The sequence below is a fragment of the Mustela putorius genome, unplaced genomic scaffold (assembly GCF_011764305.1).
Source record: "Mustela putorius furo isolate JIRA1106 unplaced genomic scaffold, ASM1176430v1.1 tig00000275_pilon_pilon_pilon, whole genome shotgun sequence".
NCBI lineage: Eukaryota > Metazoa > Chordata > Mammalia > Carnivora > Mustelidae > Mustela > Mustela putorius.
Window position 1 is genome coordinate 23344141 of NW_025421341.1, and position 13772 is coordinate 23357912.

The following is a 13772-nucleotide window of genomic DNA, read 5'->3' on the forward strand; positions in this document are numbered from 1 at the left end:
TTGGGGACGCCGTTTCTTCTTCCCTGAACTCGCACCCACGCTTACTCCAGACCCACACACTAAGGTCACAGTATGTGGGGGTGGGAATGTTTGGAGAGTACCTGGTTTCGTGCTTTACGTTACAGACTGCAAATCTGAGATAGGCTTTCTTTCACACTACGGAGCTCCTTCATTTCCCCGCGGGACCGCGCCAGGAGCTTATGACGCCGCCTCCTCTTTTTCCGTCTACCTCAGGCCCCACCCACTCGCCGCGGTCGGCGCCCTCGCCACGCCCATTTCACGGCTGGCCGCACCTCCTCTCGTCTCTAGGCCCGCGTCTTCCTGGGACCCTGCTCCTCCCTTGGCGGCTACACTGGGGCCCATTCCCAGACAGTGCAAAGTCCTAATCTCAGCTTCCCTCCTCTGCCTCTTAGGCCCCACCCTTCTTCTCTTTAGCCCCGCCTAGATCCCTTGGCCATGCCCCTTGTTCTCCCATAAGTCCCACCTCCCTCCTCTCCTGTAGTTAGAAACAAGCGAGCGTGGGGGGGGTGGGGGTGGGAGGGGCGGATAGAGGAGAGGGCTGTGGGAAACGACGGAATCGTAAGAACTACTATTCCCGGCATACTCCGCGAAAGAGTTCTCGCGAGTCGCGAGAAGACACGTGCGCGGAAGGAGCAAGCAGTAGCGGGCGACAGAGCTGGAATAAAGGGAGCTAGTGGTAAAGGTTGCTGATGGAGGGGTGGCGAAAGGGGTAGAGGGCAGGGGACGGCCCCTACACTGAGGGCTGCTCGGAGGTCCCGGCTGGCCCTTCGGAGGTCTGCTCTTGTGTTGGTCCCACAATCCCCTGGCTACGCAAGGCTAGGGTTTATTAGACAGAGTCGGTTGTGGCGTTCAGAGGGTCAGCAATCATTGCTTCGACTCGAGTTTCAGACTTGTCTCCAGTATTGGGACCCAGGGGGAGATAGATTCCGTGTTTGAGATGCCAAGGGAATCTGTCTTTTGATTCAGGGTTCATCACTTAAAGGTTAGTTTTAGGATTCAAATTCAGCATATAGGGGGTTTTTTGCTTGGACTTGGGATTCACCAGATACGTTATTACTTAGGATTCATTCTTAGGATTGCAGTTAAATATGTGGGGCTCACTCAGGATTTGAGATTCAGTATTCAGGGTTCACTGTTGGGATCTGGGGCTTAACATCTGTAGCATAAGAATGGAACAGTTGGGAATCAGTGGGTTTGGGGTCTAAGGTCTGTTGCTGAGTTTCTGAGTTTGCTGAATGTGTTTATGGCCAGAAGGAAGTCTGATGGATCAAATGATGGGGTGTGGATTTCAGGATTTAGCAGAAATCACTGTGGGGTTTTAGGGCTGGTTGGAATCTGGGTTGGGGTTTCAGATGTATGGGATTTGTGAGATGTGTCCAAGGAGGGACTCTATTGAATTTCGGATTTACATCCTGTGAGAGGGCTAAGTGTTGCTATTTGGGGTTTGGGGTTTGCTTGGGATGTGAGTGGGGTTCTTGGGCTGGGGTGTGAGATCTGAGCCGGATTTCTCTGTTGGGATTTGAAGTTTAGGTAGCAGTTGCCATCATGCTCAAAGCTGTGATCCTGATTGGAGGCCCTCAAAAGGGTGAGGAACCCAGGGAAAGGGGTAGGGAGGTTGGGCTGGACTGACTGGGGAAAGGAGGAAGAGGGAAGCAGGAAGCTAAAATGTGCTTCTCTCTTCTCTCTCAGGGACCCGCTTCAGGCCTTTGTCTTTTGAGGTGCCCAAACCCCTGTTTCCAGTAGCGGGGGTGCCTATGATCCAGCATCACATTGAGGCCTGTGCCCAGGTAACCCCAGAGGTTCCCCCTCCCACCTAGCTTCCTGTTCATCTTCATGCTCTATTTCTCCTCCAACCACGTCGTGTTCGGACCAGGCCTAACTCCAGGGACTACCATTTATAAATGACAGTGTGAATGGTGTCCCTCGGAGCTGTGCAGTGCAGCTGCCCTGCTCTCTTCGCTAATCTGGTTTCTCATCTGGCCTCTTCTTGTTCAGACTTCACTCCTATTTTTAAAGCATGGAATGCAAGATCAGGCAGGAATCTTCGAGACCATTTAAAGCTATAGTCCAAGGAACCTGAATGATAGCAAAGCATGGAACTCAAACCCTTGCTCACTGTGGAGCTAATTTCTTTATTGCTTTTGGCATCAGGACAGGCAAGGTTTTACCTGAATCCAGTCTCTGCCTGCTCTAAGGACTTGAGCAAATTCCTTACCCTTTCTGAGCCTTAGTTTTCTTACTGGTCGGATGGGGTGATTAAGCCTACTTTGGGGGGATGGCAGGACTTAAGAGATGATGTGGTAAAGTGCCTAGTGCAATGTAGGCACTTGATAAATGGTACCCTTATCTCACACTGATCTCAAGCTCAGACTGACAGATAATAAATATGGGAGAAAATGAATGGATGATCTTTCCATGCAGCTTGGTAGGCAGGATCTTTCAAAGCTAGGGTGATCCTCAGATGCGGGGATGGGGTGGGCAAACAAGAGAATCATATAAGATTGAAAGAACAGGGACAGACTTCCTCTAGGTTTCTTTTTGTCTGGAGGAGAACACAGACCAGAGTGGTAAAGTGAGTGCGTAGGGGCCCCACAGCTGAGACCAAAGCTCTGGCCTCTGGACTCCTGGGCCTGTATTCTGTCCTATCGGATATGTTCTTTTTTCCTCCCAACCTCTTCCCTTGTTCTCAGGTCCCTGGGATGCAGGAGATTCTGCTCATTGGCTTCTATCAGCCTGACGAGGCCCTTACCCGATTTCTAGAGGCTGCTCAGCAGGAGTTTAACCTCCCCATCAGGTGTCTGTGCGGTATGGGGGCTATGGGGCGTATGGGGAGTGGGAGCAGTGCCCAAGGCCTCAGAGTTCTTGTGAGTGGGTTGAGTCAGCATTCGGCAGACTTTGCCCTTATAGATTAGGAGGGGTCTTATTTGGGAATCTCTGAATCCTTGAGGATATTGGCCTCAGGCAGGTGTATTTCTGGGAGCAGGAGGAGTCAGGTGCCCAGGCTCATGCTATCTGCCTCCTCTCATCTCACTGAGCCGGCTTTGGGGTCCCCGGGGACAGGTACCTGCAGGAATTTGTGCCCCTGGGCACAGGAGGTGGTCTCTACCATTTCCGGGACCAGATCCTGGCCGGGGGCCCCGAGGCCTTCTTTGTGCTCAACGCTGATGTCTGCTCCGACTTCCCCTTGACTGCTATGTTGGATTCCTATAGACACCAGCCTCACCCTTTCTTGCTCCTTGGCACCACGGTGAGGGGGCCGGGAGGGCTGGAGGGGGTAAAGGGGGGTGATCCAGAGAAGTTCCTGGAATGCAGTGTGTCGAAGAGGCAGAGGCAGCCCAGAGAGCTAGAGGGAACGGGCATCAACAGGGGAATGTGCCAGAAATCCCAGCAAGTAGCAGAGGAGTTGGTGGCGGAAGAGACCTGAGCCCTTTGGCTGCTCAGAAGGAAGGAGGGGGAGGGCCGCTGTCAGTTCTCCCCCGCTGAAGGCCTGTCAGTGGCGGAAATACGTGCCAGGTGCTACAGGGGAGAGAAAGAAAAAAAGAGAAAACAGACCTCACCGCCCTGGAGCAGGCGGGTCATTGTTTTGGTGTGTCTGTCTTTCAGGCTAACAGGACACAGTCCCTCAACTATGGCTGTATTGTAGAGAACCCACAGACACACGAGGTGAGAGCAGAGACAGGGCTGGCTGGGTTCTTACTCTGTATCATCATGTCCGCTCCCCTCTGCCTCCAGAGAATGCTAGAATGCTATTGGGTGGGCTCCAGTGCTGTCAATCAGGTGGGGCATACCCTTGGCCGTTCATCTTCCAAAGAGCAGAGATTAAGAGTTAATTTCCATGGGTGCAGCACCCCGATGGCTGTATGGTGTTCCGTGCGGTGTTCTGTGGGAACATGGAAGGAGGCGCACCCCAGCCTTGCCTGGGTGGGGGCAGGGAGAGCTCCCTGGAGGAGGCAGGGTCAGAGTTGGGTTAAATTCATGGAGATGAAGGAGACAGGAAGGCGTTGCTGGTGGAGGGAATAGGCTATGCAAGGGCACAGAGGCAGGAAACAGTATGGGGCCTCTGGCATTCCCGAGGTGGGAGTGGGATGGCCAGGTAGAGGGTCTCAGTCCTAGTTTGTGAAACTCCCTACCCTGAGCTCCACTTTCATACAGCCCTCTTATTTGTTCAAGCATTAGTATCAAAAATACACTTAAAACAGGCACACGCAGGGGCCCTGGTGGGCTCAGTCGGTTAAGCGGCTGCTGCCTGCGGCTCAGGTCATGATCCCAGGGTTCTGAGATCGAGTCCCACACCAGGCTCCTTGCTCAGCAGGGAGTCTGCTTCTCCCTCTGCCTGCTGCTCCCTCTGATTGTGCCATCTCTCTCTCTCTCTCTGACAAATAAATAAATAAAATTTTAGGGAGCACCTGGGTGGCTCAGTGGGTTAAATCCTCTGCCTTCAGCTCAGGTCATGATCCCGAGTCCTGGGATCGAGCCCTGCATCGGGCTCTCTGCTTGGCAGGGGGCCTGCTTTTCTCTCTCTCTCTGCCTGCCTCTCTGTCTATTTGTGATCTCTGTCAGTCAAATAAATAAATAAAATCTTTTAAAAATAAATTTTTAAAAGAAAAAACAGGCACGCACACATAGATATGTGCAATTTTTTTTTTTTAAGTTTTCTACTAGGCACTAGCTAGATATGGAAGAAACAGAGCCAAAGAAATAGAATCCCTGCCACTCAGGAACACCCCCCCCCCCCGCCAAACACATACACACAGTGGGAAGGACAGTCAGAAATCAACCATGGCAAATGACACAAGGGCCACAGTAATGTGTGGCCAGAAGCCAGGGGTGCCCAGACCTGAGAAGGTCTGCATAGTGCGGGACAAACACAGGTTCACGGAGGAAGTGGCAAGGTCGACCGGGTTTTGAAAGCTGAGTTTTCCAGATGAATTGCTGAGAAAGGGCATTCCAGGCACAGGCATGCACGGGCAGTGAATTGTGTGCTGGGGGTGCTGGGAGGTGGGGACAATGAGGAGGGAAAAGGCATGCCATTGGGATTTGTCCTGAAGGTGAAGGGCAGAGACTCTGCATTTTAGGAAGACCATCCTAGCAGCAGGGAGTAGCTGGTGGTGAGTAGGTCTTAGGGGATGGTGGCAGAAGTGGAGGGTGGAGGGCTGGGGAGGGGGCCCCTCTGCTGGACCCAGCCTGCTCTGTCCTCAGGTCCTGCACTATGTGGAGAAACCCAGCACCTTTGTTAGTGACATCATCAACTGTGGCATCTACCTCTTCTCCCCGGAAGCCCTGAAGCCCCTTCGGGATGTCTTCCAGCGTAACCAGCAGGATGGGCAACTGTGAGGCGGGCCCCATGGCCCTGTAACCCCAAGTCCCCCAGTCACAGAGCACACCCCCACCCCCAGGCTCTGCAGGCTCTTCACCTGCTCACCTTCCTCCTCCCTTTTCCTTTCCACTTGTCATCCCTAGCCAAGCCTTCCCAGTCCCCTCCCCTTCTAACCTCATTCTGTCCCTCTTCCTTATCCATCCCAGTTCCTCCTCTGTCACTGCCTGCCCACTCCCCTTCTGGTCCATTTCTCTCCAGCCCTGAGTGTCCCGGAGATGTCTTTTGGAACAGACGGCAACACGCACACTTGGGCGCACACACGCTTGGGTGCAGAGACATGCAGAGAGAGAGAGAGAGACACACACACACTCACTCACTCACTCACTCACTGTCAGGCTGAGGCTCCCCTCAGCACATACCACATAGAGCCCTGCTGGCCACAATCCCCTCCCCAGGTCATCCCTGTAAGGCCCCGGACCTGATAAGGGCCCCCGCCCCGTCCCTGTCCCCGCGGGTCCTGGCCTTCACTCCCTCCTCCCCACCGGCTCCCTGTCTCATGCTCCACTCACTCCCATCCATCTCTGCTTCTCTCTCCATCTCTTCTGGCCTCTGTCTATTTCTGCTAAGTTGGCATCTCTACCATCTCTCTCTCTCTCCCTCTCTTTCTGTGACTGTCTCTGCCCTCACCAGCTGTCTTCCTCTGGGGTGAGTGTCTGTGTTTCATTCCATCCTGTGAGAGGGAGGGTGACCCGAGGTGGGGTTTGGAGGAGTGGATGGGGAGGAGAGGGACATGGGGGGGAAGCTACACCCGGGCGAACTCCCTGGGCCTGGGGCAGAGATGGGGGATCGGTCCATGCCTGGGGGTCCCCTGGGATCGCACCCCAGGTGGGGGTGGGAGGATGATGTGGGTAAGGAGGGTACTGGCAGTGCTTCCTGGGACATGAGCGTCCCTTTGGAGAAGATCTAGCCAGGCCTGGAGAGTGGGATTCCCTGGGATCACTATCCCTGAGACACCGCGTTGGCCTCCTGGGCGGGCTCAGCTGGGGAGCTGATGTCCGCTTCTCCTCTCTGCCAGGGAGGACTCCTCAGGCCTGTGGCCAGGGGCAGGCACCATCCGCCTAGAGCAGGACGTGTTCTCCGCCCTGGCTGGGCAGGGCCAGATCTATGTGCACCTCACTGACGGGATCTGGAGCCAGATCAAGTCCGCAGGGTATGCCTCATGAGGTGGCTGGGGCACCTGGGAGCTGAGATTTGTGGGGGGTAGGCACCTGCTGGCCCCTGAATCCTCCATCCCCCTTTGTGGCTCCCCCAGCTCAGCCCTCTATGCCTCCCGCCTCTACCTGGGTCAGTACCAGCTCACTCACCCAGAACGCCTGGCCAAGCACACTCCCGGGGGTCCACGAATCCGAGGTATGTCCCCCTGCTCCCTTCCTCATCTTTGCCTCCAACCCCAGCCCCCTGTGCCCTCTGAGCCAGGACTCCTGACCTCAGATTCAGAGGTGAAGCCCCAGTCCCTGCCCCGCCCCCCCACAACCAGGTATGGTGTGGGGTAGCTGCCCCCAGGTCTTCTCTTCTGCTTCTAGGAAACGTTTACATCCACCCCACAGCTAAGGTGGCCCCATCAGCCGTGGTAAGTGGGGGGCCAGGCTGGCAGGATGGGTGGGATGACGCAGAGAACTTCTGAGCTCAGAAGGTGGGGCTCTGCTTTGTGGCCACCCATTGTGCAGGCTCAAGCAGGTCCCTTCCCTCTTATCTGTTCTAGAAGGGGCTGGATTCTGGTTTCTCCAAGGCCCCCAGGGCTTATGGGATCTGTTCCTCTCCACAGCTGGGCCCCAATGTCTCCATCGGGGAGGGGGTGACCGTGGGCGAGGGCGTGCGGCTCCGAGAGAGCATTGTCCTCCATGGGGCCACGCTGCAGGTAGGCACCCGGTGGCTGGCTGGGAGGGGGTGGCCCCCGTGGGCTCAGCATCTGGACCCTTCTCCTCCCTCACCGCACACTGTCGTGTTTGGCAGGAGCACACGTGTGTCCTGCACACCATTGTGGGCTGGGGGAGCACTGTGGGGCGCTGGGCCCGTGTGGAGGGTACTCCCAATGACCCCAATCCCAACGACCCCCGAGCGCATATGGACAGTGAGAGCCTCTTCAAGGACGGGAAGCTGCTGCCTGCCATCACCATCCTAGGTATGGCTTCCTTGGGGACTAGGGCTGGGGAAAACCTCCACAGGTGCTGGCCTTGCCCTGTGGGGATGGGACACACGTGTGTGTGTGTGTACGTGTGCGCGCATGTGTACGTATGCTTATGTTTATTCCTTTAGCAAACATTTACAAAGTGCTTGCTGTGTGCCAGGCCCTGTTGAGTCACTGGGAGTCTGAGGCCAGGGCGCAGATGGGCAGGGAGGGATGCCTCCCGGATGGCCATGGCCCCAGCTCCTTGCCTCTGGCCTCTCCTCCCCACGGCTTCTTAGTTGGGGGGGGGGGCTTCCTCCTCTGGGTGCTCTCGTTCCCGGTTGCAGGCTGCCGCGTCCGGATCCCTGCTGAGGTGCTCATCCTGAACTCGATTGTTCTGCCACACAAGGAGCTGAGCCGCAGCTTCACCAACCAGATCATCCTCTGAGGGGGACTCCCAGAAGGCACCCCCCCAACTCCCAACTCCTACCTGCTTCCCTCGAGGCTCCTTCCTGCAGGGTCGGCCTCTGTCCAAAAGGACCAGAGGAAGGCAGGCAGGATCTTCACGTGCCAGGCGCAACGTGGGTGGCTGGGGGACTCCTGGCCTCCCTCTTCGGTCCCTAATAAACCCAGGTGGACCTTGGAGCCAGCATGGACTCCCGCTTGTGCCTGGGCTGGGGGTGAGGGCGGAGGGGGCGGGTAGCTGAGTCAGGCCCCCCCACATTAGCATTTAAATTGGAGTCGTTGCTGCGGGCTCATGAATAATGAATCTGGAGCCCTGGTAAATCTCCCCCTCCCACTGCCTTTAGCCTCTTGCGCCCGCTCTGCTTGGGAGGAAAGCCCCCAAGGCTCCCAGCCTGTCTGGCCCCTGCCTTCACCCCTGCTCCAGCACTGAGGGCTCGCCCGCCTTCCTGTTCCTCTTCACTGGGCCTGGCTCGAGCTCCGAGTGTAAGGATTCCAAAAGGAAGGGTGCAGGATTCTGGCTGGGCTGTGGGACGCTGGCGGTGGGCTCAGGGACCGAGAGCCACGGGCCCGATACTGGGTCACCAGTGGCTGCTTTTCTCAGTTCCTGCCCAGCCCGGCCCCAGCCTGTTTTCCGCTTTGCCAGCTCCATCTGCTCCTAGCCTGGCTTTTGGCGGAGTGGGGGTTCTCCCCACCCGAGGCCTGCGTGGGTTCTGTCTCTTACTCCCCTGGCAGGTGGGGCAGACCTAAACTGGTGCCTCATCATCTCCAAGTCCGGGAGTGTGCTGGGAGGGGAGGGGCCCTGGCCACTTCCCACCACCCTGACTCCGTCCTTTGGGAGATCTTAGTCCTCTCCACATTCCCCTAGCCCCAGAGCAACCCAGCCATCTCTCATGTTTGCCCATGACCCCCATGTGCCCCCTCTTGGTACCCCCCCTTTCCCCAGCTGTGGGTGCAGAGCTTAGTTGCCAGATGAGCTGGTAATGATCGTAATCTGCTAATTGAGAGGAATCTAATTACCCAAAGAGAATGGGGGGGCAGGGCGTGGGTGGGAGGGAGGAGGGGGTCCTGGCAGCAGGCAGGGGTGGTAGGCGGCGGGGCGCCGGGACCTCGTTATCAGCACCGGAGTCTGGGATTTCATAGCTTCTTAGCTGGACCATGGGGAAGACCCGCTCCCCCAGTAGCCGGGCTGAGGGTAGTGTGGGGATTGGGTTGGATTTGCGCTCCCGGGCCCCCTCCGGCCCAGCAGGCTGCATGAGAGCAGGCGTGAAAGGAGCCAGGCTTCAGCAGCCCAGACCTATAACCTGCCTGTGTTTAGACTCTTCCCCATCTCCCGGCCCTACCTCCAGCCCAGATCTTCCATTTGCATGGGGTGGGGAGGGGGCCACAGATGCCTCCTCTGGGCCTGGGGTCAGCTCCCTGAGGGAGAAGCCGGGAGATGAGAAGGCTGGGCTATGTGTCTGGGGCCGGGGTCTCTTCCCTGCCCCCCACCCCAGTCCTGACCCTTCTGTTCCAAGTGGTTGGCAGAGGCCATGGCAGTTCCATCATAAATATGATAATTTAATTATTTTCTCAGCAAAACACCGTGAAATCCAATAAGTCTGTGTCAGGCCCTGGCCCCCGGGACCCCCCTCCTAGGCCCAGTGGGGGTGGGGAGAGGCACTGGAAGGGGAAAGGGTCAGTGTTTGGGATGGGGGGATAGCTAGTGTAGTTGGGATCTTTGAAACCTGTCCCCTCCCACCAGGCTGGCAGAGTCCCTATCGCGGGCTCCTGGGGAGGTGGGGGAGGTCTTAGGAATTGTAACGCCCTCCACTCCTCTCCGGCTCCTGTCTGCCCTGGGAAAGACCGCGCGCCAATTCATCTCTGAGGGCACAGCTGAGGGCCCACGATGTGGGAGCCCCCTGCTCCTCCACGTCTAGGTCTTCATTGGCCCTGTATGGGTAGGAGGGTGCTGGTCCCCAAAGGGTTTGAGGAGAGAAAACCAAGGGAACTGGGGTGGGAGGTGGGGGGATGAGCGGGGGAAGGGATGCGGGGGAGGGGTGCGCTCCTGCCATTAGTGCTTTTTTAGGTTTCCATAAAAAGATTATTCTGTAAAATCAGTGAGGGGGAGCAGGCTTGTGGAGGGGGGGCAGGTCCCTGGCGCCGAACTGGATGGGGCGATGGGAGGAGGGCTGGGGATGGGGACTGAGCTTGGAGAGAAATTTGGATGGGCTTCAGGAGCCAGCGAGGGGAAGAGGCCGAGCCAAGAACACAGATTGGGGGGAGGTTGGCCGGGGTGGGGTGGAGTGGGGGCAGGGCCCTCCTCTCCCTCCTGTTCCCTTTGGCGAGGCTGACCTGGGCCCCAGTCCCACCCCAGTCTCCATCCCCTCCCCCTGGCGCTTAGCAGCCATTATCGGGGGAGCAGATTGCCACCCCCTCCCCCTCTCCGGGAAGCAGGCACAGCTGGGGCCCCGCCACATCTGCCGCATCAGCACCGAGCACAGCTGGGTGTGCCCAGAGCCGCGCTCCCCAAAACACAAAGGGGAGGGCGGGGGCCAAGGAGAGCCTAGACCCCGGAGACAGACACACTGACACCTCTGCCAACAGACACACTCCTCAGGGTGAAGCTACACCCACCACCACCACACGCGCTCCCTCCTGTGCAGACAGGAGAACTGACAAACACGCAATTACTCTGCCCCGCCCGCCACCCCCGCTCCCCTCCTCCCGCCCCTTCTTCCTCCTCCCCTTCCTTCCCTCCAGGCTCCCCTCTGCTGCCTGGGCCACCTCGGTTCTTCTGGAGGGAGCAGGGGCCTCCCCTTTACCGAGCGCCCCTTTCTGAGGGGCCTGGAGAACTGGAGGGCAGGAGGTAGTGAGGGCTGCAGGTCTAAGCGAGGAGCCTGGGCAAAGCCGCTGTCCTCCCTCCGTGCCCATACTCGACACAAAGAAATCCCCTGTGGAGCTCTGGTTCTTGCCTCTTTGGGTGTGATGGAGTCTCTATTCCAGGGCCAGCTGGCTGAGCACCCTTGACTGGTGCTCCCCGTGACGGTGTTCCATCAGCCACCTCAAGGAGGCGCTGCGTGCCCTCTGTTCTGTAGCCTGGAGCTCAGAGGCTCCCCAGGCTATTCCCTGCCACCCCCCAATCTGGCATGCACTCCACTGCTTAGCTCTGCTACCCTTGGCGTGTGCAGGGCATGAGGGCTCGCCAGTAGTGGTCAAGTCCCTATCCCCAGAGAGATGAGCAGGGACCCCTTCTTTCCTGTCTTTGCCAGGAGATAGCCACCTTCTGGCCCCCTGATTTAATCTGGCCCCTTTCCCAGCCCTCGCTTCTCCTGCTCATCTTCTTGGTCCTGATGTCCTGCCCTCAGCCCTCTCCTTCCTGCCCCGCACCCCCGTCCCCCGTCCAGCGCCGTGCCCCCGCCCCTGCCCCTCAGAGCTTTAATCCCTCCTGCTGCTGTGCCGCCTTATCTGCTCCCAGCAGCTTTCACTGCTGCAAAGCCCTCTCCCCCTCCTTCTCTGGATCTTCTCCCCCTCCTTTCCTGGCTCCCTCTTCTCTCTGACCAGCACCCCCACTCCCAGCCTCTCTCTGCCTCTCAGGCTCCCAGGATGGCTTCTAGCTGACACCAAATTTGCACTCCAGTACCCTTTGCCCTGTCTCCACGTTCCAGTCTGAGGTTGCCCACCCACGCCCACTCAGGTCCCTTCCTCCTCCCAACCTGACCCACCCCCGCAACCCTGCAGGCCCCACAGACTTGGGCAGCTTCTGCCTCGCCAAGATTTTTTCTTCTTCTCGTCTTTCTTCCCTGCTCTCCCTTTTCTGGTCCCCTCCTCAGTTCCTCCAGCCACTGGCCCCTCTATCTTGGGCCTGGTGCCCTTCAGCCCCCAGTGATCCATGGTCTCAGCTTGGGCATCCCCAGAATAGGATGGGATCACGCCAGGCTGGCCCTACGTAGGACGGGGTAGGGGGTGCAGAATGCTGGCCAGCAGTGGGGGCAGGGCCTGGCGGTGGGACGCTAACCCTCTTCAGTCGCCTCTGATCACGTCCTGGCCTCCCCACCCCCCTTCACTGGAACTCTCATTAACCGCTTCTCCTGCCTCGTCCGCAGCATAAATAACCCAGATAAATCAGCCGCCGTCCGCCCCCCGCCCCTCGGCCCCCGCACAGCCCGTTTGTCACCGCTGCTCGCTCACCAGCTAGGCCTGGCCCAGTCCCGGCCTCCGCCCCCCCATCCTTGTCCCTTCCCGCCCACGTCTGTCCCACACTAGCTCATCCCTTGGTCCGCACCAGAGCCAGGGTTGGGACAGGTGTCTGGGCTGGGAAGGGTGGCCAGGTGCCGTCCATCCTCTGGGAGCGGAGGAGGCTGGGGACTCTCTCTAGGAGAATGCTAAGAGTTTGGGAATCGTGTCATTTATGAGTGGGCCACCCAGGAAAGGGGGCTGGGGTCCACCCAAGGTGAGAAGGGACAAATACAGACGGTGGGGGGCGGGGAATCTGCAGAGGTCGGGGGAGGGGAAGTCCGGAAAGCTCAGGTGCGGTAAGGACCTTGGAGGCTCCCTTTGGAACCCCCAAGCTGGATCACGGGAGGTCTTTAGTTCTGCCTTTGAGGCCTCTTGCCCAAGTAAAACCTGTACCTTCTCAGGTTCTCTGGCAGAACCTTCCTGCCCTGTCACCTCCCTCACTCTTCTGCCCCCCATTCCCGTGCTGTCTGCCTTGTCCGGCTGTACAGATGCCACTCTAATCTCTCTGCCTAACGGTCCCTCCACAGCCATCAGGAAGCCTCGTTCACCCTCTGGGGGATGGGAGTGGGTGGAGAATTGCACCAGGAATGGGGACAATTGAAGAGCAGAGGAAGCCTGGCCCTGCAGCCCCCTCACCCCTGTGTCTCTCCTGTGCCCCACACCCACTCCCAGCTGAGTTCCAGATGGACCCTCCCCCTCTGCTCTCATCCAGCACAGGTCCTGGTCAACCACACTTGCCCCCCCCATGCTCACTGCAGGGGTGCAGCTGGTCCCAGGAGGGTAGTGGGGGAAGCCAGGAGGGGATGGGGGAGTTTGGGCACAGGGCGGGGGATGGGGGTGGGGAAGAAGCTGGGCCGGGCCCCAGGGACCAGCTGGGCAATGAGCCGGGGAAGCAGCCGGGAGGCTAAATGAGGGAGATTATCACCCAACTGCAGCCGGGCAGAGAGGGAGGCAAGCAGGGAACTGGGGAGAGGGAGGGGGAAAAAGGACGGGGGGGGGGGGCAGAGGGGAAGGGGTACAGGGGAAAGGGGGGGAGAGGAGACAGAAGAGACCAGAGGGGGAGGCACAGGATGAGCGGAGGGGATGTGGGAGGGGGCTCCCACCAAGCATAAACAGATTCCTAGGGGTCTGGAAGACTGGGTGATGGGGACCTGGGGACAATCGGAGACAGATGGCTGTGGGGTAGGGGTGAGGGGTGAATGCAGTGAACTGCTCGCTGCTCCACTTCCGCATGGCCTGAAACTCCCCCTCTCCACCCACTCCCCAATTTCATTCCTTCAGAGGCTTCCTGCCTTGCCCTCTGGAGGAAAGAGGGTGTAATGTGCGCTGATGATGGAGGCCAGTATGTTAGGGGAGTATGACCCTGTGATCCTAATACATAGCAGGGTAATTTAGGAACATGCATTGAGTCCAGGGTAGTGAGGACTGGGGAGAGCTTGGGGGGCAGCTCCCCGCTTTCTTGGCAGAGCCCCAGACTGAAGTAACCTTAAAAAAGCAATTAAATCACCTTTTAAAAAAAAACCCAGTAAAGAAAAATCAATACTAGGAGAAAGGGGGAGAGGCTGGGGGAGGAGGAGGTGGGGTGGA

The 13772-nt window shown here is 58.2% G+C and overlaps 1 protein-coding gene across 8 annotated transcripts; it reads left to right on the plus strand.

Annotated features, from left to right (window-relative positions):
• Positions 1–581: 581 nt before the first annotated feature.
• GMPPA (GDP-mannose pyrophosphorylase A) lies at positions 582–8154 on the plus strand. Of its 8 annotated transcripts, none has more exons than XM_045078772.1 (13): positions 582–697; positions 1547–1606; positions 1711–1808; positions 2712–2815; positions 3082–3268; positions 3625–3684; positions 5221–5351; positions 6414–6548; positions 6651–6748; positions 6922–6968; positions 7101–7256; positions 7352–7520; positions 7853–8154. In XM_045078772.1, exons 2-13 carry the CDS (start codon positions 1567–1569, stop codon positions 7951–7953), a joined length of 1326 nt encoding a protein of 441 aa, XP_044934707.1. In that variant the 5' UTR covers positions 582–697; positions 1547–1566; the 3' UTR covers positions 7954–8154. The 8 variants fall into 8 exon arrangements, with proteins under 8 accessions (XP_044934707.1, XP_044934708.1, XP_012917084.1 ...); XM_045078773.1 differs by having other exon boundaries at positions 617–703; XM_013061630.2 differs by having other exon boundaries at positions 639–1003.
• Positions 8155–13772: the final 5618 nt, after the last annotated feature.

What these genes read in the sequence shown, in the direction of transcription:
- GMPPA (XM_045078772.1), top strand. Translation starts at nt 1,567, where the DNA reads ATGCTCAAAGCTGTGATCCTGATTGGAGGCCCTCAAAAGG. An exon ending in AGCCAGATCAAGTCCGCAGG is followed by an intron (nt 6,549 to 6,650) that starts GTATGCCTCATG and finishes TGGCTCCCCCAG; the next exon opens with CTCAGCCCTCTATGCCTCCC. An exon ending in CGGGGGTCCACGAATCCGAG is followed by an intron (nt 6,749 to 6,921) that starts GTATGTCCCCCT and finishes TTCTGCTTCTAG; the next exon opens with GAAACGTTTACATCCACCCC.